General features: G+C 41.3%; 1 protein-coding gene across 27 annotated transcripts in view; it reads left to right on the plus strand.

Annotated features, from left to right (window-relative positions):
• Positions 1–27,062, plus strand: part of NFASC (neurofascin) — a 187,104-nt gene that overhangs the window by 73,283 nt on the left and 86,759 nt on the right. For 24 of the 27 annotated variants that reach the window (XR_013392957.1, XM_077928985.1, XM_077928982.1 and 21 more), the window contains 6 exons: positions 7,479–7,666; positions 13,602–13,619; positions 17,097–17,202; positions 17,811–18,010; positions 19,326–19,448; positions 20,440–20,610. Coding sequence is in view for 26 of the 27 variants with exons in the window: in XM_077928985.1 (XP_077785111.1) it covers positions 7,573–7,666; positions 13,602–13,619; positions 17,097–17,202; positions 17,811–18,010; positions 19,326–19,448; positions 20,440–20,610 (712 nt within the window). In the remaining variant the exon portion in view is untranslated. The remainder of the gene's footprint in view (positions 1–7,478; positions 7,667–13,601; positions 13,620–17,096; positions 17,203–17,810; positions 18,011–19,325; positions 19,449–20,439; positions 20,611–27,062) is intronic. The other 3 variants (XM_077928983.1, XM_077928987.1, XM_077928991.1) reach the window with 1 other exon arrangement.

Raw genomic sequence — 27,062 nt, forward strand, 5'->3', positions numbered from 1 at the left:
TCAATAGAAAACCTTCTGTTGCCTATTTTAAGGTTTTCGGGTCTCATGTGAGAACAGAAGCTCCAAGTGGGGTAAAGAATGCCAGAGGCATCTTTGTGGGTTATGAAAAAGGTCTCTACAGAGTAATTTTGTCTGAATCTGGTCAGGTGATTCTCACAAAATTTCTAGAGAGTGCTCCTGAACAGGAGAGAGTGATTGTTCACACTTTTCCCACAGATGATTCTGATGATGATGATGATGAGTTTGATCTAATTGAGTTCAGTGGTACTGATGATGACAGCGATAGCTCAGACAGCTCAGTTGTCACAGTCATTGAGAGGAAATCTCAAATAATGACTAGACCCTCAGAAGAGGAGGATGAACCACTGATTAAGCTTAGTACTGGTTCTCCAGAGAGTTCAGAGGCTGAACCAGAAAGCAGAGAAGAGAAGCAACTCTTACGTAGGTCTGAGAGAGCAACGAAGGGTGTACCACCCAAGAGGTATTCAAAGGAGTTTGCTAACCTAGCATGTGTTGCTGTTGTAAACGACCAAGGACAGATTGAAGCTGTGTCTGAGTCAGAGACAAAGGCACAACAGAGAGTTGTTAACCAAGGTAATGCGAAGTCACACAACCAGAGAGGTACATTGGTTAAACCAGTGGCGGGTAGTTCCAAGGGTGGAACTGAAACAACAGGGGAATGTTATAAGTATAACAACTGTTTGTTTTCTTCTCTGGATGACGCTTTGCTCGCAGCAAGCATTGATACTTTAGGGGGAGTATGTTATTCTAAAGCACCAATGCTGCAGCAAGCAAAGGCTCCAGCAGCTCAGTCTGCTGCTTGTGGCTGGAAAGCCAGACAGGATGTTTGTGACTGTTGCCATGGGAACAAAGGGGCAGTACATTCTGTACTGAGCACCGGATGTTAGCTCAGTGTGTGTGTCATATGACCTGTACTGGAAGTACATGGGTGGAGTTTCTTCTTGCTGTTGTTGAGTGCAGACATGTTTCTCTGTACTGATATGAGAGGCAGAAATAAAGGATGTGAATAGTTTTCTGTCTGCTTCTTTCCCCTCCCTGGGGACACCAAAGGGGAGAGAGGAAGAACGGTGTGTTCCTCTCACACATCTGAGAAGAATCGCCGGGACCTCGCCTGCTTATCAGCAGAGTGGAGACGCGGGGAGGTCGACAGGAATATCTGCCGGTGCCTACGCTGTGGCACATTCCTCTGACCCAGGCAGAATTCCAACAGGCTGCCCCTTCCAGTTCACAATCCCATCCAGATAACAAATCTTTGGCTAGCCCTCCCCAAGACCAAACTCCCTGCAACGAAGGTCTGTCCTTCCATATCAAATCTCAATTCTTGCTGCGTCACAAAGAGAACCTTTCTTCTTTCCAAATCCTTCACAGAGTAAAACCTTTAAATTCATATTATTCTCACACAGTTCATTTTTAGTCCCATTTGCCAATTAGTTGTTGTGACGGATCTTCTAAGGGGGAGGGTTGTTAGGTAATCACATAAAACAGAAAATAAAAAGTCGTTCCCCCCCCCCCTCCTTTCCGTTCCGTTGCATTCCACATACCACATACCAGCATATCTGTAGTACTTTGATGTAATCTTCCGTCTCAATCTTCTTCATTTCAGTGGTAAAATTATTAGCAGATAAAAACCTTCTCTCTCGAAGCATGTGCGTTAACTTTCTCCAATTTCCCCCCCTTTTAAGTAATGCAACTAGTTTCGCTCCTGGAAGTAGCTTCTTAGGAGTTCCGAGACCCACAGAGGTTTATGCACCCAGTGCCTCTCACCCCCTCCTTCTTCCGAACTCGGGGGTGATTTATGGCAACCGCGGGTGAAAACTGCATCTCTCCCTTCCCTGAAGAGATGAGGGAGACTGATATAGTCCCCATAATCAGTCTCTAATTACCTCCGTGAGCTGGATAGATGTTATTATCTGCCATCTTCCAAGGCGCCCCTAGCGGCCCCCCAAGGGGGTGGATTCTTCCAGTTGTGAGATGGTCTTTAAACCAGGTGATCTAATGAGGCCTTAGAAACTTGAATTCTTTCCATAATGAACTTGCAGGCTTTAGTGGTTTACAAGCAGAATAAGAGGCATGTTTGGGAATGATTTAATGTGCTTATATATTTGGCTATATTTTATTGCTTGCTGATGTTGAAGTCTCTGGTTATGTTTGTAAGCCATAGCTGTCAATGTTTTCCTTTTTTTAAGGGAAATTCCCTTATTCCGAATAGGATTCCTCACAAGAAAAGGGATAAGTTGACAGCTATGTTGTAAGCAGCAAACTGTTCCTCATTTATTCTCCAGGAACTAGGCTTTTTCTTCACCTAGTCCAGCTATAGTCTTCAATTAAAATACAACAGGTCCATGAATCAGCAATCATGGCCATCATCCTGCTTATAAACTGCTGGTGCTACTTTTACTACCCCAGGAAAACTGTGTTATTCCCTTGCTAAATTCTTCTTCTTTTGTACACAGGAAGGACTTGAGAATGTAGACATCATTACCCAAATCTGATAAGGGCATTATTTGGTCCCTTCCCTGCATATTGTGGAGAGGTGGTGGGGAATAATTGTGAATTAACCAATGGGTCATATTGCAGAAGCAAAGAGAAGGTCATCTGCCATTCTCTGCAGCTGTAGAATATTTCCCCCCCTGTTGTACAAGATAAGCTCTGATATATACAAAAGAGCATATCAAGTGGCAGTCTGTTAATTACTCATCACCATCTCCTTGGCCCAGTATGCATACGTCGTCATCAAGGGTTTCCTCCAATTTAGTCCAAACTACTCAATATGTTCTTAAAACATCCTTGACAAAATTGCTGTTTAAATGAACTATTACCGGTGCAATAATGCCTTCATGTTCTTATATGCATTCAGGTTGCTATTTGCATTGATGAGCTGCAGCCGAAACCACTGCTGCTTATTTATTTTTCATGAAACTGGGGTTTCCTTGCCTTACCAATAGTTTCCTCTTGCACCATTGTCCATGTGCAACATCTGTAAATTCTGACAAGGACACAAGTCTGGGGATGCTTTCTCACACAGCTTTGTTTTTATTTTAGATATGAGCAAATGTGTCTGCATGTCTAAATGGAAGCCAGATATTTATAGCTCTGTTCATGATAAACTGTAAATCAGGGATGAGGCAAGCTCTGATGAGTTATTGTAGTAGTTTTGTGAAGCAGGTTTTTGGTGTTTTGAAACTGAGTGATTTATCCCCATTTGTATTGCCTTTAAATTCACATTACCAGAGCGACGGGTGTGCGTGTTAAGTCAAGACTTGTCAGAATGTTTCTCAGCCTGAAATTGTCATGGGATGTCTGTTTTGTAACCATCTTGGTTATTTCACTCAGTCATTGTGCTAGAGATTAGCAATCTTGCACTGGAAGGTAAGTTTAAAGCGTATGAAGTCTAGAATCCCCCGCTTGTAAGCACTTGATGCTTAATTTGATAACAACACAATGAATTATATTAGCTGGTGAAATGATTTATAATTTATAATGTTCACTAAGTATGATTGTATTTACTTCAAAAGTAGATCCATGATTGTGTATGTGTTACCTTGAATTTCCGAAATTGGATGAATATGTGGATGTTGGCAATGCCCAATAGAAGACAGGACTGGTTGGCTAGAATCCTGAACAAGAGCACTGCACACTGAAAAAGATTGTTGCATGTCCCTCTTGTGACTTCCTAACAATCAACATTCCAGTGATAATAGGTTGTAAGGTAAAGGGACCCCTGACCATTAGGTCCAGTCGTGGCCGACTCTGGGGTTGCGGCGCTCATCTCACTTTACTGGCCGAGGGAGCCTGCGTTTGTCCACAGACAGCTTCCGGTTCATGTGGCCAGCATGACTAAGCCACTTCTGGCGAACAAGAGCATCTCACAGAAACGCCGTTTACCTTCCTGCCGGAGTGGTACCTATTTATCTACTTGCACTTTGATGTGCTTTCAAACTGCTAGGTTGGCAGGAGCAGGGACTGAGCAATGGGAGCTCACCCCGTCATGGGGATTCGAACCACCAACCTTCTGATCGGCAAGCCCTAGGCTCTGTGATTTAACCCACAGCACCACCTGCACCCATTTCCTTCCTTTGCTGCCTGCCACTGAACCCACCAATTTGCCATTGTTGCATCAGAGAGCCATTGTCAGTCAGTGAACAATGATGAGCTAAATAGACCAAAGCTCTGACTCAGTATAAGCCAGCTGCCTATATTCCTCATTTAGGGGATTAGATGAATGTGGTGTTCCAGAATATCTAATTGGTGCAGTGCACACACATAGTGTGCTTCAGCTTGTTTTTTTCTAGTTCTGTGATCATGCTTTGCGGGGGACCAGCAAACAGCTTTTCTGCTTTGAGTATAGGGATATAAAGAATACTTGAGTATAGGATAAAGGATGCCTGAGATTTCCCAGGGCACCTACTCAATTCCTGAGCAGATCTTATAGCAATAAGGAAGAACATGGCAAGCTGTCAGGCAGACATATCTTTAATGACCAAGGGAATATTTTCCAGTTCTTGATTATTGTTTTTTTCTTCAGTCTCTTAAAGCACTTTTGTTTGAGCAGAAGATATTGCATGCATGAACCATGTGTTGGATCCTTGTTGAAATTTGGCTCTCAGGAGGAAAGAAGAAAGCGGGTTTTAACATTTTTAAAAACCATCACCTACAGCATTCTGAATCATGTAGCAGCTGCACCCCTGCAAGAATTTCTGAGCTATTATTTAATATCACTAGTTTCTTGTACATTTTTCATGATTGTGGTAATAGCATTCCTCTCTTTTCTCAGAGGTACTGGGAAGTTCAATATGCTAACACCAGAGTGATGGTGGCTGGGCATCTCAGTCTTTCAGAATAAGACTTCAGTAGAACAGATGCAGTCTGTGTCTTACAAACTGGTCTGTGCTGTTCTAACCTAGTCTCTTTCCCATTGACAAAAGCGGTGTTATTTTCATGAATTTAAAAAAGCACTAAGTTCTGTATCATTGGGTGTGTACACAGAAGTCACTTCCAAGATCTAAGTGGACAATGGCTGATTTCCCCCACTCAGAGGCATGGGAAGGTCAGGTGGTACCTGGTGTGGGAAATTTCTTGTCACCCCCCCAAAAAACATTGATTTTTTTTTAAAAAATTGCCTGCAAAAATGGTTTTACGTTATTTCATATTTTCTTACAAAGGAATGTGGATTCTGGGCCTCTGATAATAAGTAGGCGACTATGGACGTATACTTAAATCTACAGGATCGATTGTGTTTTGACTTGTGTTATTTTATTTATATTTATTGTTTATTTATTTAATAAAATTTATTTTTAAAAGCCTGCAAAGTGGTTTACCAAAAAAAAAAAAAAAAAAAACCCCCAAAAAACACCACAGCAGTAAAATCAAGAAAAATCGGCTGTGTTCAGGGGGCGGGGTGAAGGCAAGACAAGACCTAATCTACTCAGCCTAGTCTCATTTTCTTCATATAGGCCGACTTTCCAGGACCCAGGAAGCCCAGTGGAGGGTAGGGCAGAAGGGTGGTTCATAAAAAACTCCATGTGAGCCAGCGCCGCACATGGAAACGCCGTTTACCTTCCCGCCAGTAAGCGGTCCCTATTTATCTACTTGCACCCGGGGATGCTTTCGAACTGCTAGGTTGGCAGGCGCTGGGACCGAGCAACGGGAGCGCACCCCGCCACGGGGATTCGAACCGCGACCTTTCGATTGGCAAGTCCTAGGCGCTGAGGCTTTTTACCCACAGCGCCACCCGCGTCCCACTTTGAACCACCCTAGTAGGGCTAGTAGGGCACTAATTGTTCCTTGATAATTTGTCACACACACCCCTCCATGATGGCACCTGGGGCGGCCCGCCCCCCTTTCCTACACCCCTGCCGCCAGTGAGATAAGACAGAACATACAAACAAAACTTCTACACAAGTTGAAGGTTAAGCAGAAGAAAAGTGATGCTGCGTCTCTTTCTGAACACTCCCTATTCCCTCCCCTACTCTAGGCAATCCTTTTCACCTTCCCTATCTCAGACTATCTGGAAAGTTGAGTTAAAAAGTGGAAAGCTTTCTTACCCAGAGAAGTTGCATCTGAGCATCATTTTCTCAGTAAATACAGAAGTGACAATTGACCTGGTAGCATATGCTGTTGCAGAATACTGAAGTCAGTACTATTGTTAATTACAGTATACAGTGGTGCCTCGCAAGACAAAATTAATTCGTTCTGCGAGTTTTTTTGTCTTGCGAATTTTTCGTCTTGCGAAGCACGGTTTCCCATAGGAATGCATTGAAAATCAATTAAGCTTCAAAAATCACCAAAGTCTTCAAAAACCTCAAAAAAGGCTACCACACCGCGTGCTATGAGTTGCTCCTCGAAGTCAAGTTGCAACTGCACCTCTTCAAGCAATGCACCCTGGGTATTAACGGTTTTAAGAAAAAGGAAACAAACTTGCAAGACGTTTTCGTCTTGCGAAGCAAGCCCATAGGGAAATTCGTCTTGCGAAGCAACTCAAAAAACCAAAAACCCTTTCGTCTTGCGAGTTTTTCGTCTTGCGAGGCATTCGTCTTGCGAGGTACCACTGTACTGTCAACCAGCTCAAGGGTACAGGACACAATTGGTAGGAGGTGCATGCTTTTCACTGTGTGTGTAAGACTGTGGGGTGGGGGTGGGTGTATGTGTGGGTGTGTATATGTATATGTGTATGTATGGGTGTGGGTGTGTCTACAAAGTCAGCCCTCTTTATCACTCCCTCTAATAGCAATGCAATCACCACTGGGGTTTGTTGATAGGACTAGAACTGAAACAGGAACAAAAGGAAGATAGAAACATGTTTGGGGGAAAAGATTTGTAGAAGTACAAAAAGTATATTTATGTTGGTTTTTTAACGGGCTGAGCATTCTCAGAAGCCACAGAATGTTGAGTGTTAGTTGCAAAGAGGAAAGAGAAAAATATGTGTGCCTGAATGCAAGTCAAGTAACTTAACAAACCTCACTAGAGCTATTCTTGAGTAACAAATCTTAAGAATCTGGGGCATAAACAACATTTACAATTCTGAATTTTAACATTTTATTTATTTATTTATTTTTTCCTCTACAGCCTTTCTCAACCTGTGGGTCCCAATGTGTTGTTGAACTACAACTCCCATCACCCCTAGCTAGCAAGGCCAGAGTTCAGGAGTGATGGGAGTTGTAGTCTAACAACATCTGGGGACCCACAAGTTGAGAACCGCTGCCTAAAATAAGGTGTCATGTAGAGCTAGTGTGTGTATTTACCCAGTCTATTAGAACTGAGTAGAAAAGGTCAGGGGGAAAGTGGCTTAATCCTTTGTGTGACCCTCTTCTTAGTTACCAGGGTACAAAAGGCTAAATGAAATGTGGAATTTGCTTGCCTTTTGCAGTCTTCCTCCAAATATTTTTTTAAGAAAGATGAATACAGTATGTATGAATCTTAGTTGCATGTCATTAAATCATTTTCTTTTCTTTTTACAGTAAATCATATTATCCTGCTGCACTACGGTAGTAAGACACCACTTTGCCTTGTTGGAGGAAACTGGGGACGTAGGATCTTAGCCAAATATTCAAAATGGTAATGCAAAGATATCTCCTAACCTATACGGGAGTGGTGCTCGCTTTATACTTTCATCACCTCATCAGAGCCATTGAAGTCCCTCGGGATCGTAAGTCCACTGATTGTTTATTCATTTATTTATTTACTTTCTCAGTTCCATCTCTGGGACAGCTGTCCCCAACCTGAGGTCTTCAAATGTTGCTGGGCTACAAGTCCCATCATCCCTGACTATTGGGCACGCCATAATGTAGTCCCAATAAAAGGCTGAGGAAAGCTGCCCTGGGGAGTTATTCACTTCAATGGTTAGAGAAAAGACTGGATGTTTGCCCTGACTTTTTTTGTTCGATTTCTGAAGATAGTTAAGCTTTCATGACAAATGTCCTTGGAAGCACATAATTGGGTAAAAAAAACAGAATCTGTAACTTGAACTAGACTATATTTATATTCAACTGCTTGGGGGTAAGGAGGTGACACAAAAGATATAAAGGCAAATTCACAGAATGTAAAGTGGACCCAGAACACATGACATATTCAAAGAGCATTTTAGATGTCCATATTGCCTGATGGTTTCATTCCATGGCCCAATCTGTTTTCTATGTGTTGGGAGGATGGTTTAATTTTCATTTCAGCTCATTATATGTTTATGATTGTCTAGCCAGAAAGGCAACTAATGGTGCCTGGCCATAATGTTTGGTTGTAGTCTTCTTGGTCATGTAAATAGATCATCTCTCTTTTTGTACTAGCATGGCTGTTACTGCTGGTTTTTTAATGGTTATTAGTGGAATGGCTACCAAACTATTCCAGTGAAGAGAAAAAAACACCCAAGCTCCTTTCACAATATGAATGGAAAAGCCATTTTCAGACCAATGTACTGAATATACTTTTTATTATTTGACCTAGAAAAGTAGATCTCAGGAGCTTTGAAGCTCTTGTCTAGGATTGCTTTATGTTCTCATCTTGACTCCTACTAGGAACATAGACAGCTGCCTTACATGGAATCAAATCATTGGTCCATCTATCCCAGTATTGGGTGCAGTAACTCACAGCGGTTTATCTAATGTTTCAGCCCTCCCTGGAGATGTCTAGGACTCAACCTGGGACTATCTGCATGTTTTACTACTGACCTATGGTTCAAGGGGATGATTCAAAAAGTACATCTGGCCCTTACCATGTGATAACTAGCATCCTGTTGTAGCTGAACCTGTTAACTGTGGTTTACTTTCTGAGTTCAAATCACACTGAATTAACCCTACTTTCATATGGTGGTTTGTAGAGACTCATGAATTCCTGGCATACAAATAGGCTCCTAACTCACCTTCATCTCATCTCGGAAACAGGAAAGCTGGTGTGGTCAGTACCCTTTACCTGAGATTTGGACTAAGGGATCTGAATTTCCCCTAATTTATATACAGTATATGCTTGCTTGCCTATATGTATGCTTTACCAGTTTACATGCTGGTAAAACCTCAGTGCCTAGGACTTGCCGATCGCATGGTCGGTGGTTCGAATCCCCACGGTGGGGTGCACTCCCGTCGTTTAGTCCCAGCACCTGCCAACCTAGCAGTTCGAAAGCACCCTCGGGTGCAAGTAGATAAATAGGGATCGCTTACCAGCGGGAAGGTAAACGGCGTTCCGTGTGCTGTGCTGGCTCGCCAGATGCAGCTTGTCACGCTGGCCATGTGACCCGGAAGTGTCTGCGGACAGTGCTGGCTCCCGGCCTCTTGAGTGAGATGAGCACACAACCCTAGAGTCTGGCAAGACTGGCCCGTACGGGCAGGGGTACCTTTACCTTTTTATAAGGACCTCATTCATATGACCTTGTATACATTTCCTGTATACATTGTATACAGACATTTACACCTGCCCAGCATCCTTATTGTGAAATTTCAACAATCATTAAAACTCTGGTGATTCATCTCTCTTCAAATCTTTTATTATTATTATTATTATTATTATTATTATTATTATTATTATTTGTACCTGAAACATTGAAATGTTTAAGTTTTTTAACTGAGTACAAATACTTGTACAAACAAGTACAAATAAAAAGAAAAAAGATTTGAAGAGGTATGAATCACCAGAGTTTTTGTAAATATTGAGTGGAAATGTATAGTTAAACATTTTGAAAGAACACATATTTGCCTTTAGGTTTCTGAGTCTAAGCAATACTATTTGCATTCATGAGGATTGGGTGTATTTAATGATTGTTCATTTCAGTATCTTATTTCTTCTGTTTACTATACATGGATAACACAAAGCTCAGCAAAATTTCAACAAGCCTGCTGCATCATATAACTTTAGGCCACCCCCCTAGCAGTCTGATAGAAGTTTTGTTTTGCTATTGTTTTAAACTGGTTGGAAGCATCTGTTGTACATCCCTATTCTTCACAGGAAATGTAAAAGAAGAGGCATTAGTTAGCAGTGGGTGTCATGGCCATGCTTAAGATAATTGAATTAGCAAAAACAGCTTTAGCAGGAAGCTGGTTTAAAGAAATGGAGTTCTCTCCATACCTCTCTTCTCCCCAACCATATACTGTATACAACTTTCAAGTCTCACATCGGATGTGTCTGATCTATAGAAAGGACTTTATGAAAATTGAGACAACGTATGTATTTTGGTAACCAAAGAAAATATTTAATAAAATTTTAATAATAATAATAATAGGCAAAGCTCTGTTGCATTAGCAGAGAAACAGAGCTAATCAAACAGAGCTAAGCAAACACCCCAAAGGAGAATTTTTAATGGAACTTTCATACCAATATTGTTTCAGAGTCAATCACACAATTGTAGTCACTGGGACCTGGTACTGAATGAAGACACTACAATCTTAGTTATGCATGCTTCCCTATGAGAGAACACAGTGGAACTTTCTTCCCAGCAAACTTGCATCAGATTGCACCGCTAGTCCCTTGTTGGTTTAATACAATGCAGATTTTGTTAAAAGGTCTCTTTGTCATTGTCTAACTCAGAGGTGGGGAACCCATGACCCTCCAAATGTAATTGAACTCTTAACTCCCATTAGCCTCTGACAGCATGGCTAATTGTCAGGGATGGTGGGCATTGTAGTCCAACGACATAGGGAAGGGCAAAGGTTAAGGCTCCCCAGGCCTAACTGACACTGAGTTTCATGATGAGGGCGCTAATAATTTTATTTGGGGCACAAGCTTTGATTGCTTCTGGTTACACTTAATCAAAAAGCTCACTACTTGTTCTGATAGGTGAGTCTCGGAAAAAGAACACAGGGGCAGTCAAATCAAATACAAGTACTTTCTAAAAAGAGAGAAAGATTGAGAACTTCTTACTGGTAACAGGTTCCCCCCTCCTTTTGAATGGAAGAATGAGTGTAATACGACCTTAGAAAAGAAAAGAAAAGGCACACTCAGTACTTGTTCTAAAGCTTGCTTGCTTTTAAACAAACTTTTGCATTTCTAAAGCACCTTCCGTCTATTATCACTTAATTCCAATAATAGTCCACTTGGGGCAAAAGATGTATAAGATTAGCTCTTTGTTGGAGGTTATGTAACTGCAGCACAGTTTTATGTGGTGTTTATGTCAGTTTTACGGCTTTCCATTTGCTGTGTTGCGGCTATTGAATGATAAATATGTGTCACACATACAAGGAGCAATGTTCAGATGCCATCCTCCTGTGCCTCTTATGTAACACGCACATGCCGTCGCTTGGCCTGTGTTGAAAATGTATATGAAGTGGTGTCCCTAGTCTACCCCTTTCCTTAAAGAAAGCTAAGTGATCAACTGGAACATTTTCAGTTCAAAGGCTGCAGTCTTAAGTATGTTTACTAGAGAGCTCATTGGGACATCCTTCTGCGTAATCATGCTTAGACTTTCACTTCATTTCAACTTGTGCTTTTTGGACAGCTGAGCAATCCTACTAGGCAGCAGATATTGGGGTGGATGCAGTGGTGAGATGGTTTGACAAATGTTTTGAAGTATTGCCTACTTCAAAGCAGTGTTGCTCAACGTGGGACCTTGTAACAGGATGATACAGAAAAGTGGGGTGTCCCAAATCAAAGGAAAACATTAAGGGATCTGGAATACATCTGCCTCACCCAGCTGGGCCCATTTCAAAGGTTTTCTTTCCCTTTTGCATGCATCAGGCTCTAGAGTCCCTTTTTCCTTCTTTAAGCTGCTGGGGAATTGAATTTTTAATCTTCCTTTTATTGAACACAGCAAAGTGCTCTGTCTCCCTTAGCCCTCTGGTGCCTGCCCATTGTTTGTGGCAGAGGCTCAGCTAATTAATTCATCACTCCTATTTGTGAACTTGAAAGGTTTCAGGTTTTACTAAATCAAGCAGGTGGTGCATAAATAGCTACAGCTGCTCTGGGTTTATGATAAGTTTGCAAATTGATGACTCTCCACACAAATGAGCTCTCTTTTCCCTTTGAACCCAGACCCTCAAGCCCTCCCTCTTTCATAGAGATTAGTGGTTTCTACAGGTGCAGGGGTGAGTTAGAGCAAATGTCCACCAGTGAAGCCAGGGTATCAGATTTGAATTCTGAGTTGTTTAGCCAGCAAACTTCCCCGTGATGATGTTGGAGAGGCAGCTGAAAATATATTGAATCAAACTTGAGCATTATCTGCATTCAGACAAAGGGATTCTTAAGAGGAAGCTGATGATAAATATAGATGTCTGCCCGAGAAAGCCTTGCTTCACCATCTTTAGAATTTTGGAGCTGTTGGCAAATATGTGTGGAGGGAGAACCCAACAGATATACTTACAGAAACTGGAGACTCCTAGGGAAACTTAGTAGCGATAGAATTAGAAAATTACCAATCTCATGGATAATAATAATAATAATAATAATAATAATAATAATAATAATAAATTTTATTTATATCCCGCCCTCCCCAGCCGAAGCCGGGCTCAGGGCGGCTAACAACACTAAAACAGTGCAACAGTGGATGGGTAATTGATTAAAAAAAGAAGAGGACAAGAATAGGAATAACTACTGCATTTCAGCTAATGTTCGGACATCTTAGGGTGGGGCCAGTAACATCGTTGTAGGTACAGTTGGTGCGATCCACTTCACATCTTTACCATACTCATGTAGGTAAGAAGTGGAAACCATTCAAAAGATAAACCAAGGGGTTCTTTGGCCATTGGTTTCAGTGGGAGGGAGGGAGCAGACACTCTTTATTTTTGGTGGGACTATAGCAGGGAAAGAATGGGTTGGTTCCATGCCCCCAATCCTAATCCCCCCCCACTTCATGGTTGCTGTTTAGAGTTTTTAAATGATTTGTGGAAGTCTAAATGGCATGGTTAACCTCACAAGTAGGCTAGCTCCAAATTTCTAATGCTGTCTGGTCTGGTTCGCATGGACCAAAGTGATTCCTCATGAAGTCTCCCTATCTGTATGAAATATGTGTCATTAGTTTCTCCATATACAACTTCCCACTTTAATTGTTGTGTCAAAAAAATGTTACAGTGAATGTGGAAATAGCTACTGACAAGCAGGCCATACTTTAAATTCTCCAAGGGACCAGAGACATACATGTAACTGAGGGTGGTGTTGGCCACATCGTATGGAAAGAATTTTTGAACCTGTGGGCTAACCCTCAGCCTGGTCTTTCACATGCTTAAGCCACTCTCAATAAACTGGAAGTAGATCTTGTTTGATGCTTTTGTCCGTCCTTTAAAACAAGAAGAGAAACCTGTGGCCCTCTAGCTCATCTCCCATCAGCTACAGCTGGTAAAATGAATGGTCTGAGATGATGAGACTAGTGGTCCAAAACCATCTGGAGTGGCACGGAACTACCTCTTAAAAGTCTTGAATTGCCTTTGTGGTCTTGAGGCATTAACTGTAACCTATGAATTTCTCTTTACACTTTTGTCGATGTTTTATGTAACTTTTTACAGGAGCTCGGAGTACTAGACATAAGCTAATCATTGCCATCCTTAAAACGCTAAGTTTTCAATTTAACTTTTTTAGATAGCTATATATACATACTAGATCTAAAATGTGTTAGACTAACCCTTCCTCTCTCTTTCTTTTTTAAAAATACGCTTACACCTTGGAACTAACAGCAAGTATTCAAGATACATGTAAGTCTTACTTACTGACTTGTTTTTTCTCCAAAGCAGCTGTCTCCAGTTCTGGGGGGTGGGGGGAGAGAACACAGGGCCACTGTACATAGTAACCATGTACATAGTAGACAGCCAAGAAGCCCAAAGTGAAACGGGGCCATAGGATGGGCATTACTTGCATAGTTAATAGCACTAAACACTGGAGTCTGACTTTTTGAAGCTTGATATTCAGCACTTGGATGGTAACATAGAAAAGCTGTATCATATTCTAACCCAGGCTTCCTCAAACTCAGCGCTCCAAATGTTTTTTTGAGACTACAATTCCCATCATCCCTGACCACTGCTCCTGCTAGCTAGGGATCATGGGAGTTGTAGGCCAAAAACTTCTGGAGGGCTGAGTTTGAGGAAGCCTGTTCTAAGCAAACTAAGGAAATTTTGTTATTTTAGTATATGGTACCTGCTACGTTAACATCAAATAAAGGTAAGATACAAAACCGTTTGAATGAAGCTTTTATATTGACTTAACTATATAGACAGTCCTCTTCCCCAACACCCCCAATTCTTATGAGTGGTTTGGGTTTCCTTTTGAACTCAGTGTGAGGTAGAGGAGTGTGTGTGAGGGAGGAAAGCTTATTAAACCCATTGGCAGTCTGAAAATATATTATATAATGGTCACTGGAGAGAGAAAACCTCAGGAGAAATGGAATACTGTGGCTTGTTCCAACGCAGCAGGCTAGACTTAACACCAAGCCAAGCCAATAACATAATTACTCCTACTTGTGGGGGGGGGGGTCACTGAGCTGCATTCCCATGTTCCCCCTCCAATACACCACAACTGGTAAGAGCAGCAGTGCTCCATTGCAGCTTACCTATCCCAGTTCTCTGCTGTCATATGCATACATATGGAGATGGTGCATCATAGTAGCTTTGGTGACAGCTTTTCCAGGTGTGATTTCAGGAGCCAAACCTTCTTATTGAGCTCTACTCTAATAAGTGGATGAACTTACTTTGTGGTGTCTTACATATATTTACAGATGGCATGTGGATTCAGATGTGGGTGTATGGTACTCTCTTGGGATGACTTCCTTGACTCCATCTGCATGTTCTTGTTTTTCTGTGGTTGTTTCTTTCCTGTCCTGATTCTTCTCTTCCCATACTTGAATTATCAGATGATAATTATGTGAAGATCAAGCAATTTGGGAGCAAATTGTGGGGCATTGGCATATAGAGTTTGTAGGTCCTGGTATGGCTTTGTCTGGTAACATATCCTAGTCATAATGGCACGTCTGTTATGCAGTACTTTGCTATCAGTGTGCCTGTTCACTGATATTAGATACTGAAAAAAATTATTTGCTGATTTTTTCAGCCTCTGTTGTTGCACTTGATCTTGCAAAGACTTGTCTGCGCGCAGAAAGGAAATTGTTGCTGCGACTCAGCAGGTTGCAGGAGAAGGGGCAGATTAACAGTAAATGCAGACCAACATTGGTACATCTGACTGTAACCACTAGTCATCTCATGCTTTTCTAGAACTCATTTTCTGCAGCAGATTGCTAGTCTTCTGTCCCAGTTTACACCTGAAAGTTATCCAGCCAAGTAGCCTTGGATGGATTTTGCAGGAAGAAGTGTGTACCTTTAAATGTGGGCAGAGAAGAGGAATAGTCTCTTTAAGTTGTTTGCCAGAAATGGCACTCATTGGCTCAGTTCATATGTCTCATTAAACTATGGTTTAAATTGGAGTTACACATCTGTCAAAAGTGCAAGGGGACTCACTGTCAGTACTGATCAGCTGTTTGGTGGTAACAGCAAACCCTTTGGAAGTCTGTTGGATGTCTGAATTCAGTGATGTCAGCCATCACTAAGGATGGGGAGAATGGAGTTCAGTTCGCATATAAAGCCAAATCTATCAAATTCACACTTTCAAAACAATATGCAAACTGAAACACAGCTATCCTTCAGAATCCATATTTTTCTGAATTTTGCAATGTAGTTGTCCAGCCAAACAATGTTTTTTAAAAAATGCATATACTGGGGGAAAGAGTAAACTGTCCATGCTGTTAGTCCATGCTGTCAGGCTGCCAGACTCTGGGCTGTATCCAACTAATGTGTCCCACCAGTAGAAGGATTTACACTTGCACAATTGTACATTTCCCCCTCCCACTGTGCGCAGCTCATGGCCTCCCTAAATCAGCTCCAGAGGGTTAGGAGAACCCCTAGAACCTCTAGCTCCATTCAGTCATGCAGAGGAAATGGTGTTCCAATTTAAACTGTGAGGAGTTCGAATGTGTGGCTTTGCATCAGGAAAAATACTTTCACCTACAAAGGAAGGTAGAGGCTCGAAAATATAGTCTGTACAAGCCACTGTCTTAGGGAAGTATTTGAGTCGAGGAAGGAGGTTCTTGATTGTTCCATGCCACAAGAGACCCAAATAGTCTCATTGGCATGGAGTGCCTTTATCCAGCTGTGGCCAGTTCACCTACTATAGCTGTTTCTGATTTGTTCTATGTAGGGATGCCCTTGGAGACTGTTCAGAGATTGCTGCTGATGCAAATCACAGCCACTCATGGGTTTTGACTGCTCAAGACTATATTGCATCGGATCACAACGATCTGTACTGGCTGTCTATTTACTACCAAGCCCAATTTGAGGTTATGATGTTGACATAAAAAGTTCTGAATGCCTTAGGACCTGGTTTCCTGTAGGGCCATCTCTCCCTCTATGACCTGCCCACACTCTGAGATTTTCTGGGGCCTCTCTTGTAATACCACCATCTACTGAAATTCATGGGTTTATGTCTTATCCGACAGCTAATTTTGGCAATGACATCGTGGCTATAGAACATCCTCCACCTGAGATGTGGCTAGCACCGCCATTGTGCATCTTCTGTGCCTGTTGGAAATATTTCTCTTTCTCTGGGCTTTCTGAATATTTAAAGCATCTTCTCTGCATTGTAGTGTGAAAAGATGGAGTGTGCTTTTTATTGAATTGTGATTTCTGCTTTTAATGTGCTTTGTCTGTTTTTGTAGTTCAGTTAATCAGTACCTGCCCATGGATCTTGTGATGAATGGTGTGATATGAATAATTATAATAACAATAGCAGCTTCCATTTTAATCTGACCTTGGGTGCAAGCCACTGAGAAGATCGCCTTTGCTCAGCTCATATTCATTTTGATAGGGCTTGCAGGCTAGAAACATCGGTGGATTGTGCTCCTTGCCTTTCACAAGCAGGAAGGCAAAAACAGTGCATAGAGAACTGATGATGTGCTGCAAATACGACAAGCTTGCATTTCTTTAGAATATATGGACTGTGGAGTTCATACTTCAATTTGTAAAGGGTCTTTGTTTGTAAAACAAAACAAAAAAACACGAGGCATGGATAATGTTGGAAAGAGCACTTGCTCTTATTAATTTGCGTTTCAAATGGCAATAAGTGAGAATGTCTTCCTTTGCCTCCTATTTATTCTCTCTTTCTCTGTCGCTCTTGCGTATACTTTACAGTGCCTCAACCCCCTACTATTACAAAGCAGTCTGTGAAGGATTATATTGTAGATCCAAGGGACAACATCTTCATTGAGTGTGAAGCAAAAGGGAACCCCACTCCCACGTGAGTGCAGTTCTAATTTATTTGTTAGGTTTGAATTCTACCCATTCATTGTGGAGCTCAGAGTGGTATAACAAAACAGGTGCTTATAATCAAAGCAGTGGCTAAGCCCACACCTGACTGTGGGTCAGAATAGCACTGCTATTCTGGCAGCCTTTCATGGTGAGTGTAAGCATGCACCGTCTCTTGAATGCAAGGGTTTTTTGTTGAATGGCTCAGATGTCATTCATTAAATTGTATGTATTGGACCACTGTAGGAATACCCATAGCAAATTATCTCTGGAGTAGTTTAGAGGAGTTTGTATTACAAAAGTTCTGCTATAGCCCTGGTAACTGGATGCCTTGCAAAAAATGACTTGCAAATGCCACCTGATGGCTGTTCTGTGTAAATTATTTGACCACTTTATTTCCTCTCCCATACCGATAACAACAAGGGAAATATGCTAATATATTTGCATTAGGCTTCTCCTAGAAAGTAGAATAGAGAAATACAACTCATGAATGCATTAAGGGTTAATGGATCCAAAATAACATGTAAACCATGCAGTATTAGATAAAGCTCTTCCTGTGCAAAGAAGGTAATTGTCTCTTTGATGTAACTATTTTTATAGATTTTTATGGACGCGAAATGGAAAGTTCTTCAATGTTGCAAAGGACCCAAGAGTAAGCATGAGACATTGGTCATCAGGTACACTGGATGTTGACTTCCGTAGTGGTGGCAGGCCAGAAGATTATGAAGGGGAATTTCAGTGTTTTGCTCGGAATGACTTGGGGACAGCCATCTCCAACAAAATCTTTCTGCAGGTTTCAAGTGAGTATAATTATGACACTATTAGAAACCTTATTATTTTAGAACCTTATACACTGTGTCATTTGTGTTTGCAAGGGCTTTTTGTATTTGAGAATTGTTAATGTGCAGTCTGTTAGAGTCCAGTTCCAGTGTCTAGCTAAAAAGCGTTCAAAATTAATACAGTGGAACCTAGGAACTCGAATAACTCTGTTCTTGAATGTTTCAGCTCTCAAATGCCGAAAACCCGGAGGTAAGTGCTCCGGTTTTCAAACGTTCCTCAGAACACGAATGTCCAACGTGGCTTCTGCTGTGCAAAAACCAGCTGTCAGCCAGTAGGAAGCCACACCTTAGAACTCAGATCATTTCAGAAGTCAAATGGTCTTCCAGAACAGATTATGTTCATGGTCCGAGGTTCCACTTTACAAAATTGCAGAAGTCACCATCCATCACAGCAACTCAGAGAATCAGTGCTTTATCTTCGTTGCCATTCAGTAATTTGTTATTTATAACACTTAAGTCACTACCTCCCTGCTTGTTCCCAAGTTACTCACAAATTTCCTTATTGGTCAAGAGTAATGTTTTTTAAAAAACATACACATCCTTTATACTAGGATTTTTCAGGGGTGATCCATGGGTGAGATTCTGAAGGAGACTCTCTGCTAGGTACCAAGGAAGTATATATCTTATTCTTGACAATCATAATTTTTCTGGACACCAAAATTATTCCACAGTTGTTTCTCTGAGAAAGCCAAAATCTGCGTTTAAGTGATATCATAATAATAATAATAATAATAATAATAATAATAATAATAATATTTATACCCCGCCCTCCCCATCCAAGGCCGGGCTCAGGGTGGCTAACAAGCAATAATAAAAACAAGTCGAATGAATACAACTTAAAAACAAGATTAAAATACAACATTAAAATATTGAAACATTAAAATATTAAAATTATTAGAAAATTAATATTGCATAAGCCAGAGCAGTGTAAAGTATAGGCTAGTATAAAGTTGGAATACATTTTGGTATTGACAAAAGGGGAAGAGGATTAAATAATGTGGATGGATCTTGTGTTGGGAAGAAGATATGTATCCCTGTGTGTGAAAGGGGAGTGACTATGGTTTTAGTCCCACCCACCATTGGCATGCAGCTCCCAGAAGGTTATGCAGCACTTGGAATGGAAAAGGTTCCCCACCTCTGCTTTAGACGGCAGAGCCAGATAAAGTGCGGAAAGCACAATGAGATGGTGACTCCTCTATGGAGCAGTTTCAAAAATTAGCACCATGTACCTTTTGATGTATGCATGTAATTTCTTTTGTGACATTTTTATTTGCAGAGTCTCCCTTGTGGCCAAAGGAAAACTTAGACATTCAAGAGGTTCATGAAGGTGCTCATCTTATCTTGGCATGCAATCCCCCTCCTGGACTGCCACCTCCGGCTATCTTCTGGATGAGCAGCTGTAAGTCTTCACACTGGCTAGCAGGCTAGAACTGTACTTGGAAACGAAGAGGGTTCCCTAACAGGACATGAGTGTAATGGTTTAGGCTGGTCTCGGTGATGCTACTGTTTCCCTTGTCTATACTGACCATTCATGGGGCTCGGTAGTATTATGGCACAACTGCAAAGGAGTGACCTTTTCCGCCTTTCCACACTCTCATGTTGTCAACACTGAAATGAAAAGAATCTGGTTGTGGTACATTCAATATCTGTTGCTTGTTAATATACAAAAGAAGATGGAGCTTCAGCCAGAGATAGCCCACGACCTCAGCTGGGTTATACTCCTCCAGAGCTCACCCCAGGATCTCATTAAGTATCGAAGAGGATTCTGAGATGCACTTCTCATATTGCACACTGCTTCCTTAATGCCCTTAAAAAATGCTGTTCTAAGCTATCACTCTCATTGCTCTGCTGTTGGGATGTCCCTGGCTGCAGCTCTTGGAAAGAGCTGGTTTGCATAATAAATTTGAGACCTACCTTCGCAATCTAAATATTTCCTCTTCCATGTGGACTGCGTGTGTATGGGGTAAACTGACTGTGTCAGCTGGTCATATTTACAAAGTAACTAGTCTTTATAGCAGCAAGCTATGCGGATTTTCTCATGTGTGTCACTGAACACTCATATTGTGATACGATTTTATTGTTTCTATTATCCTTTGGGGAACTGCATGGAAAACTGTCCTATTGGCAGGTGGCATAGCAGTTCTGTTAACTAAGCAAGTAAGCAAAATTGGTTCTTTGTGTTGCTTTTCACCCATAGTAAGAATTTGAAGTACCTAGCTTGGATTATCGGAAATGTCTTGAATTGAGTTCTGCTGTCCAATGCTAGCTGGAAGTAATCAATTTATGTATTTTCCAGGTTGCTGGGGCTAGTAGATAATTGCCACTAGTTCTATCCATTACAAAGGTGCAGAGCAGTGAGTTCCAATAAGATTTATTGTTCTTTCTTACAGCCATGGAGTCAATCCACCAAGACAAGCGTGTCTCCCAAGGACAGAATGGTGACTTGTATTTCTCCAATGTCATGCAGGAGGATGCCCTGACTGACTACAGCTGTAATGCTCGCTTTGCCTTCACCCACACCATCCAGCAGAAAAACCCTTATACCCTCAAAGTCATGACCAGTAAGTATTTACTATGATCAGCTTGGCTGGAACTTCATGAGCACAATCCCTGCTGTGCTGGCGACAGTCAGAAAAACCGTCTCCTTACAAACATGGCAGTTTTTGTAACATTCCTTGAGTTATGAGAGGGTCTTTTACTACATGTTCTTAGAGGTGTGAAAATGCTTTATTTAACACATTGGTGCTCTGTCCTTCCCCCAAGAAGATCAAGACAGCTTACATGAATTTTGGAGGTTTAAAATGCATTTTGAAGACAGTTCTACTTATTGGGCATATAGTGTCTTATTTATCTGTGAGAAATGTAAGCATCAGAGACATCAGCTGACATATCAGCATAACAGGTTCTAGCATGTGTCCACATGTTTTTCACATACACGCAGGTTCTGCTTTCTGAATACAATGTGTTCCCAAGAAATCGTTTGTTGGGTGCGTGTTCGCATAACAAGCTGATGATTTCCATTATTTTCTTATGGGGGCATTTATATTCCATGCTTTCTCCCTCCATGCCTCCTGCCTAAAACTGCTGCGGCCAATCAGCAAAAGCCAAACAAGGGGAAAACTCTCTCCTGCCCAAAATAGTTGCTGCCAAACAGCAAAACACAAACAAGGAAGGATATCTGTTTGGATATCTGAATCAGCCATTTTGTAACGTGGTTTGGATATAATTCTTTGTGTTTGAATATCTAAGATTTTAGATAGCAAGCATTCTGGCAGCAGGACTTGTTTGTATGTGCTTTTTTAAATGATATACTGCTGTTTTCTCTGGTTTGGTTACTGGGTTGGATTCAGCTGAAGAGCACATCTATTGCAATTAATGGATCTAATTTAGTCATGAAGATTAATTTCAATGGGTCTACATAGTTGAATGTCACCCAGTGTTTTAAAGGGGTCATTGACTAAATGCTTGGATATCTATGATCAAACAGCAAGTAAATTCAAGAGATCATTTTTTTAAAGACCTATCAGGTTGCTCATATGACTGGTTTGATTTTTTTAGTTCATCCTTCCCTGTTTGCATGAACAGTGTTCCACAATGTTCACAAAAGGATGTGTAGGCCAATTGTGCTAATGGAGTGTTCTATGGCATGTTGGATCATTTTAGATATCCTACTGTGGCCTCTTATTGGAGTTTGTGTGGTGGTGGTGATGTATTTTTTAAAAAAAAACTTTCTTGTTTTAAAAGATCTGTGTACATTCCCCCTCCTTACTGAGCCAATATAACCTTGTCCAGTATTTCAGAATGTTTAGTAATTTATAAAGGAAATGTGCATTAGCAGTGTGCATTGTATTTAGCTTCAGCCAAGCCATGTTGTCAATCACTCCTCCTATTGCTTCTAGTGCAACGAGTGGCACTCAGGGCATTTCTGGTCCACCCAGGATGTCACTTATGCATGCTTTGAGGTAAGCGGCGCTGGGCACACCAGAAAACATCACTGCCAGCCCACTTTGCATGGCATCAACTATGGATCTATTCCCCATAGAAGTCAACAGGTCATACTTGGAACTGTGTAAGGAGAGAGCGAAGTGAACTTGCTGCTTACTTTCTCATTTATTATATTTGAACCCTCACTGATTTGAATGTTCTTCTATTCCAGTGACAGGTGTGTCCCCCAGCTTAAAATCGAAATCATTCCCTGCTTCTTCTGCTTTTCTTCTTCTTGCCCAGCTTCTTATTACTGCTCGCTTAGGTCTGGGGATGTCTTTTGAGGGCATGTTTCATTCTGATTGCAATGACATCTGAATTATTTAGACCATTGTATGCCAAATGGGGTGGGGAGAACATGAAAACATGGAGGCCAGAAGCATGCGCCATACCCACAGTCAACCCAAAAGACACACAGAAGAGGCCTGAATTATTGATAATAATAAGCATTCTCTAACAGTCTCCATGGGTAGAATGTCCTGCAGAGCGGAAGCAACTGCATTGGCATCTTCTGCCTACTTTCAGGATGACCTCAGTTTCAACCCATCAAAGAGCATTTCCTCTAAGGATGGAGGGAAGAGCATGATTAGATTTCATTCTTGCTACTTTAATAAGCGAGGGGGCAATAGAGATCAGCAGGCTACAAACTAACATTCTTCTTAACCCTCTACTGACTGCTACATCGTTTTGCTGCCGCAGCAACACTTGCAAGTTGAGCAGACCGTATCAAACTTGGAACATTTGAATTGCCTCTCATGAAATTGATATATATTAAAGGAGCAAGGAGGAAAGATGGCAGCATACTAATTCTAGGACAGGGAATATCTTAAATGATTGAAAGACACTGGCTTGCTGGTGGGGTACATCCCACTTCTCATTCATTTTATTTAGAGTTTATTTATTCATTCATTCACTCACTCACTCACTCACTCACTCACTCACTCACTATTTTAGTGAAGGAAAGTTTGGAGCCATTCCTGACCCTATTAAGTGTTACAGTATTGAGAGCGTAGAGGAGAAGATTACTATAAACTCCAGCCTGCAAAAGTAGCCTCTCAGTGTGGTTACACAGCTAGATGCCAAATAACATAGATATAATAATAAAGGACTAAATCTATTCATCTGTAAGAAAGAAGAGGTGTGTGCTTCTTTGACGAATGTTTTCTTTGTTTCTAAGAAAAGGAAACCAAGGATTAATGGACTTGGGAAATGCACAAATATAACAAGAGAAATATATAATTGAAGTGAAATATTCATTGGGATGTTTGAATTCAGTGACATCAGCTATCACTAGGAATGGTGTGGAATTCAATTCAGTTAGCATTTAAAGCCGAATCTCTCTAATTTGCACTTTCTGAAACAATATGAGGACTGAAACACAACCATCCCTCAAAATTTGCACTTATCTGAATTTAGTGAGGTAGTTCATCAACAGTGTTTACAAAAATGTATATATTAGGGGGAAGTGTGCATAAAAATCAATATATTCATCAAAATAATATAGAGAAATGCATTATATTAGGGAAATTGCTTGCAAAAATGTGTTAGGATGCTGGGGAATTTTTGTGAGGATTTCCTCTAGAAATCTGTCAATAGGTGCAAAAAATTGGCGAACTGAATTTAGGAATAGGAAAATGAGAAAACCAAAGTTTGCAGATCCTTCCGTCATTAGTCATCACTACAGCCAATTGGTACTAATCAGCCCAGTTTTTAAGTGGGATTTAGGAAGGCATGCATGCTCCTTAGTCTGTCGTATCAGCGCTGTATGAGGATATGGCCTTTTGTACTTAATTCCTAGAGACATGTCAGTTGAAGTTAAGAACCACATTGCTCTTTTGGCCAGCAGATGATTCTTCATTGCCTAGGCCTCTCTTCCTCTCTCTCAGGGAATTAAGTCTTAACCTCTGTTACTTTTGAAACTGCTGCCATGAAACCCTAGCAGAAGAGATGTGCTAGCAGTTGATTGTGAGGTTGCAAACACTTGGAACTTTCCGGATCTCTCCCTTCAGGGCTGGATAGACTATGAGGCAATTGATGCATTTGTCTTGGATTCTGTCCTTGCAAGGGTTGTCAAGCAGCAGCTGGATATCTCCAGTGCTGGGCACTCTAGTCATGGAGGGAAATGAGTACAGAACCTGGTAAGCTGGGAGGTGTCACTGAAGTAGATTCCTCTGCAGACAGAAAGATGACAGGAGCCTACTTTATATCCAATCTATTTGTCCATCTAGATCAGTATTGTTTACTAACTGCCAGCAGCTCTTCAAGGTCTCAGGGAGAAGGAGGTTTTTCTGTCATCTGCTAAATGGAGCTGCCAGAGTTTGAACGTAGGCCGTCTGCATGCAAAGCAGATGCTCTACACTGAGATACATTCATTCCCCTTTTCCTTCCCTAGCATGAATGGAAACAATAAACTATATGAGCCATGGCTTAGCATTATGTCCAGACCAGGGATCATGGTTCGTTTTGCCCCAAACATACCACGATCTGAAGTCAAGGTTTGTTCTTAGCTTCCAGATTTGTTTGAGCAAAACAAAGTGCAATCTCAGTTTCAGCTATAACATTAAAATGAGGATTTTAACTTGTTGCGTCCACTCACACTAGGGGAGAAAAGCTCATGGCATGCCATTAATTATGGCTTTCCACGACTGGCAAACAAGACCTTGGTGTTAATTCTATATAGCAGGCATGGGGAATATTCAGCCTGCAAGCCTATTTAGACCCAGCATGGGCCCCAATTTGGCCATTTCCCAAGACTGGCTGTACTACAAATGAAAAACGGGTCACAACATCGTAGTGATGTCAAGTGACTGAAAAGTGGCATGGACCCCACCTACCCAGAAGTGACCCATGCAGCAGTGTAGATGGAGCCCTGCTGCTCTTCCAGCTTCTGAACACAGCTCACCGCCTTCTGTGTTAGAAGCCACGCTTAACTGATGGCCCTGCAGGCAGGTTTTCTCCTGTCACCTATTGATCTAACGGAAGAATGTTGAAACAAAGGAACTAGAGGAATGTCAAGATCTTGTTACTAACACATACCAAACCTTGAACAACTTGGGACTAGGTTATCTGAAGGACTGCCTGTCCCTAAAAAGACCTGTACAATCATGTGGATCATCTGGTAAAGGTTTACTTGTAACACCACACCGTACAGAATTATCACTTGGATATTTTCTGCCCTCTGGCGTACCCTTCCTTTTGCCCAACAGTTGCTTCAGATGGTCTTGTACAATGCATCTTCCACCCTTGCTTTCCCTGATCCCTGAGACTGGACTTGGTTGTTGCTAAGTTTCTGTTTTTATGATACCACTTAAGAAATTTAAATATTAAACAGTTTTAGACAAATAGAGTTTGCAGTAAGTTGTATGTAATGGGTAACCCTTAATTTGTATGCTATGGTTGTCTTGGCCCTTTACCTAGTGACCCCTAGGTTACAAGTGGCTCCTTGGAAGGCTCATTAAGAGTACTGTAGGTCTCCAACCATCTTGTTCTTACATATTCACTTGGAAACTGTGTGCACATTTCCTCCCTAGATACCCTTTCGATAGAGGACCACTTTCTTCCTCTATGTAAAATAGATTTCACCTTATATTCAAAGGAACTGAACTGCCTTTCTGTGTGGCACGTTGTTCGGTGATCTGCTTTTGTTTCAAATCTGGATACTTGTTCAGTATTTTGTTTTGTATAAGTGCTCAATCCACAGAAGTTATTGCTTTGCTATGATGATTAATTTTCTCATCAGAAAGGGAAGTAAAGAGGCTGTAATGCTAGACACACTAACTTGAAATCAGGTAGCATTTACTTCCAAATGTGTTGAGGATCAGAACATTGATCTTCTTTTGGAAATACAGAATAGTAGTCATTCCACTTCTTACCAAGCCTAATTTAGACAAAATAGATTTGGGTTGTCCTAATCCTTAAAAAGCTAGTGGCCTTTTTCACACATCACAGTGATCCATAAACTATGGCTTACTGTGAACAGACAGTATCCTCATGGACACTGCCAGATCATTTTTGTTTTGCACCACCACCTTGCAGGAGCAGGAGCAGCCACAGTCCTTGGTTGACCATGTTGTCCAAATCAGGTTTGTGGCTTGTTTCTCTCTAAATGCACAATGATCAGCAAGCCAAGAATAAATCTTGGTTTCTAGATGTGGTTTGCTTATGGGGAAACAAGCCACAATTATAGGTTTTGGCAACACACTAACTCCAAGGGGACATGTTTGTTGCTCCTGACAGAGGTGGAACGAAGTGGGAAGGATCTGGCAGAGTGTGTTATTGTGCTGTTCGTCCATGGTAAGACACGGTTTATGGAAGGGGTTGCTAATCTGTGGCTCTCCAGACGTTGTAGACTCCAACTCTCATCCCCAGCCAGCTTGTCGAGACATCAGGGATGATGAACGTTGTAGTCTAACAATATCTAGAGGACAACAATTTGGCCACCCCTAGTTTAAGGGTTAGCATGATGAGCAAACAAAGCCCATGAGTGTAACCTTAATGTTTAAGATTAAAGCAGATTACCCCTTTTTAAAAACTCATTTTTTCCTAACGTACGTGATCACTTTTGTGTTCAAACGTACTTTGCTTCTCAAAGTGTCCTAGGTCCTTATTTATCTACATGGCTTTTAGTATGATGTGGTATGCTGTCAGACTTAAACCTGACAATTTTAGCAGATCTTAGACTAATTAAGGTGGTTTAAAATATATGGCCATTTTTTTCTTATGTAATTTCTTATGTAAATCCTAAATGGAGTCATGGAATTTCATGAAATGGGTGGTATTGGGTTTGGAGAGCGACATTGGTGAGGTACATTAAAGTTTCTCTGCATTTATGCCATTTTCAGTGTTATAGTAATGAAGACTTACAAGTAGTCTCCCACACACACACACCTTGTAAGAGGTGAATGAGGACACAATAGTTGGGGTGCTTCAGCAGGTCTAAGTGTCCATTTTGAGGATAATATATACCAAGCCATGCTTGGCGGGATGCTGGTGCTCAGCAGCATCTTCGTAATCCAGTTGTGTTTTTTTT

The sequence above is a fragment of the Podarcis muralis genome, chromosome 5 (assembly GCF_964188315.1).
Source record: "Podarcis muralis chromosome 5, rPodMur119.hap1.1, whole genome shotgun sequence".
NCBI lineage: Eukaryota > Metazoa > Chordata > Lepidosauria > Squamata > Lacertidae > Podarcis > Podarcis muralis.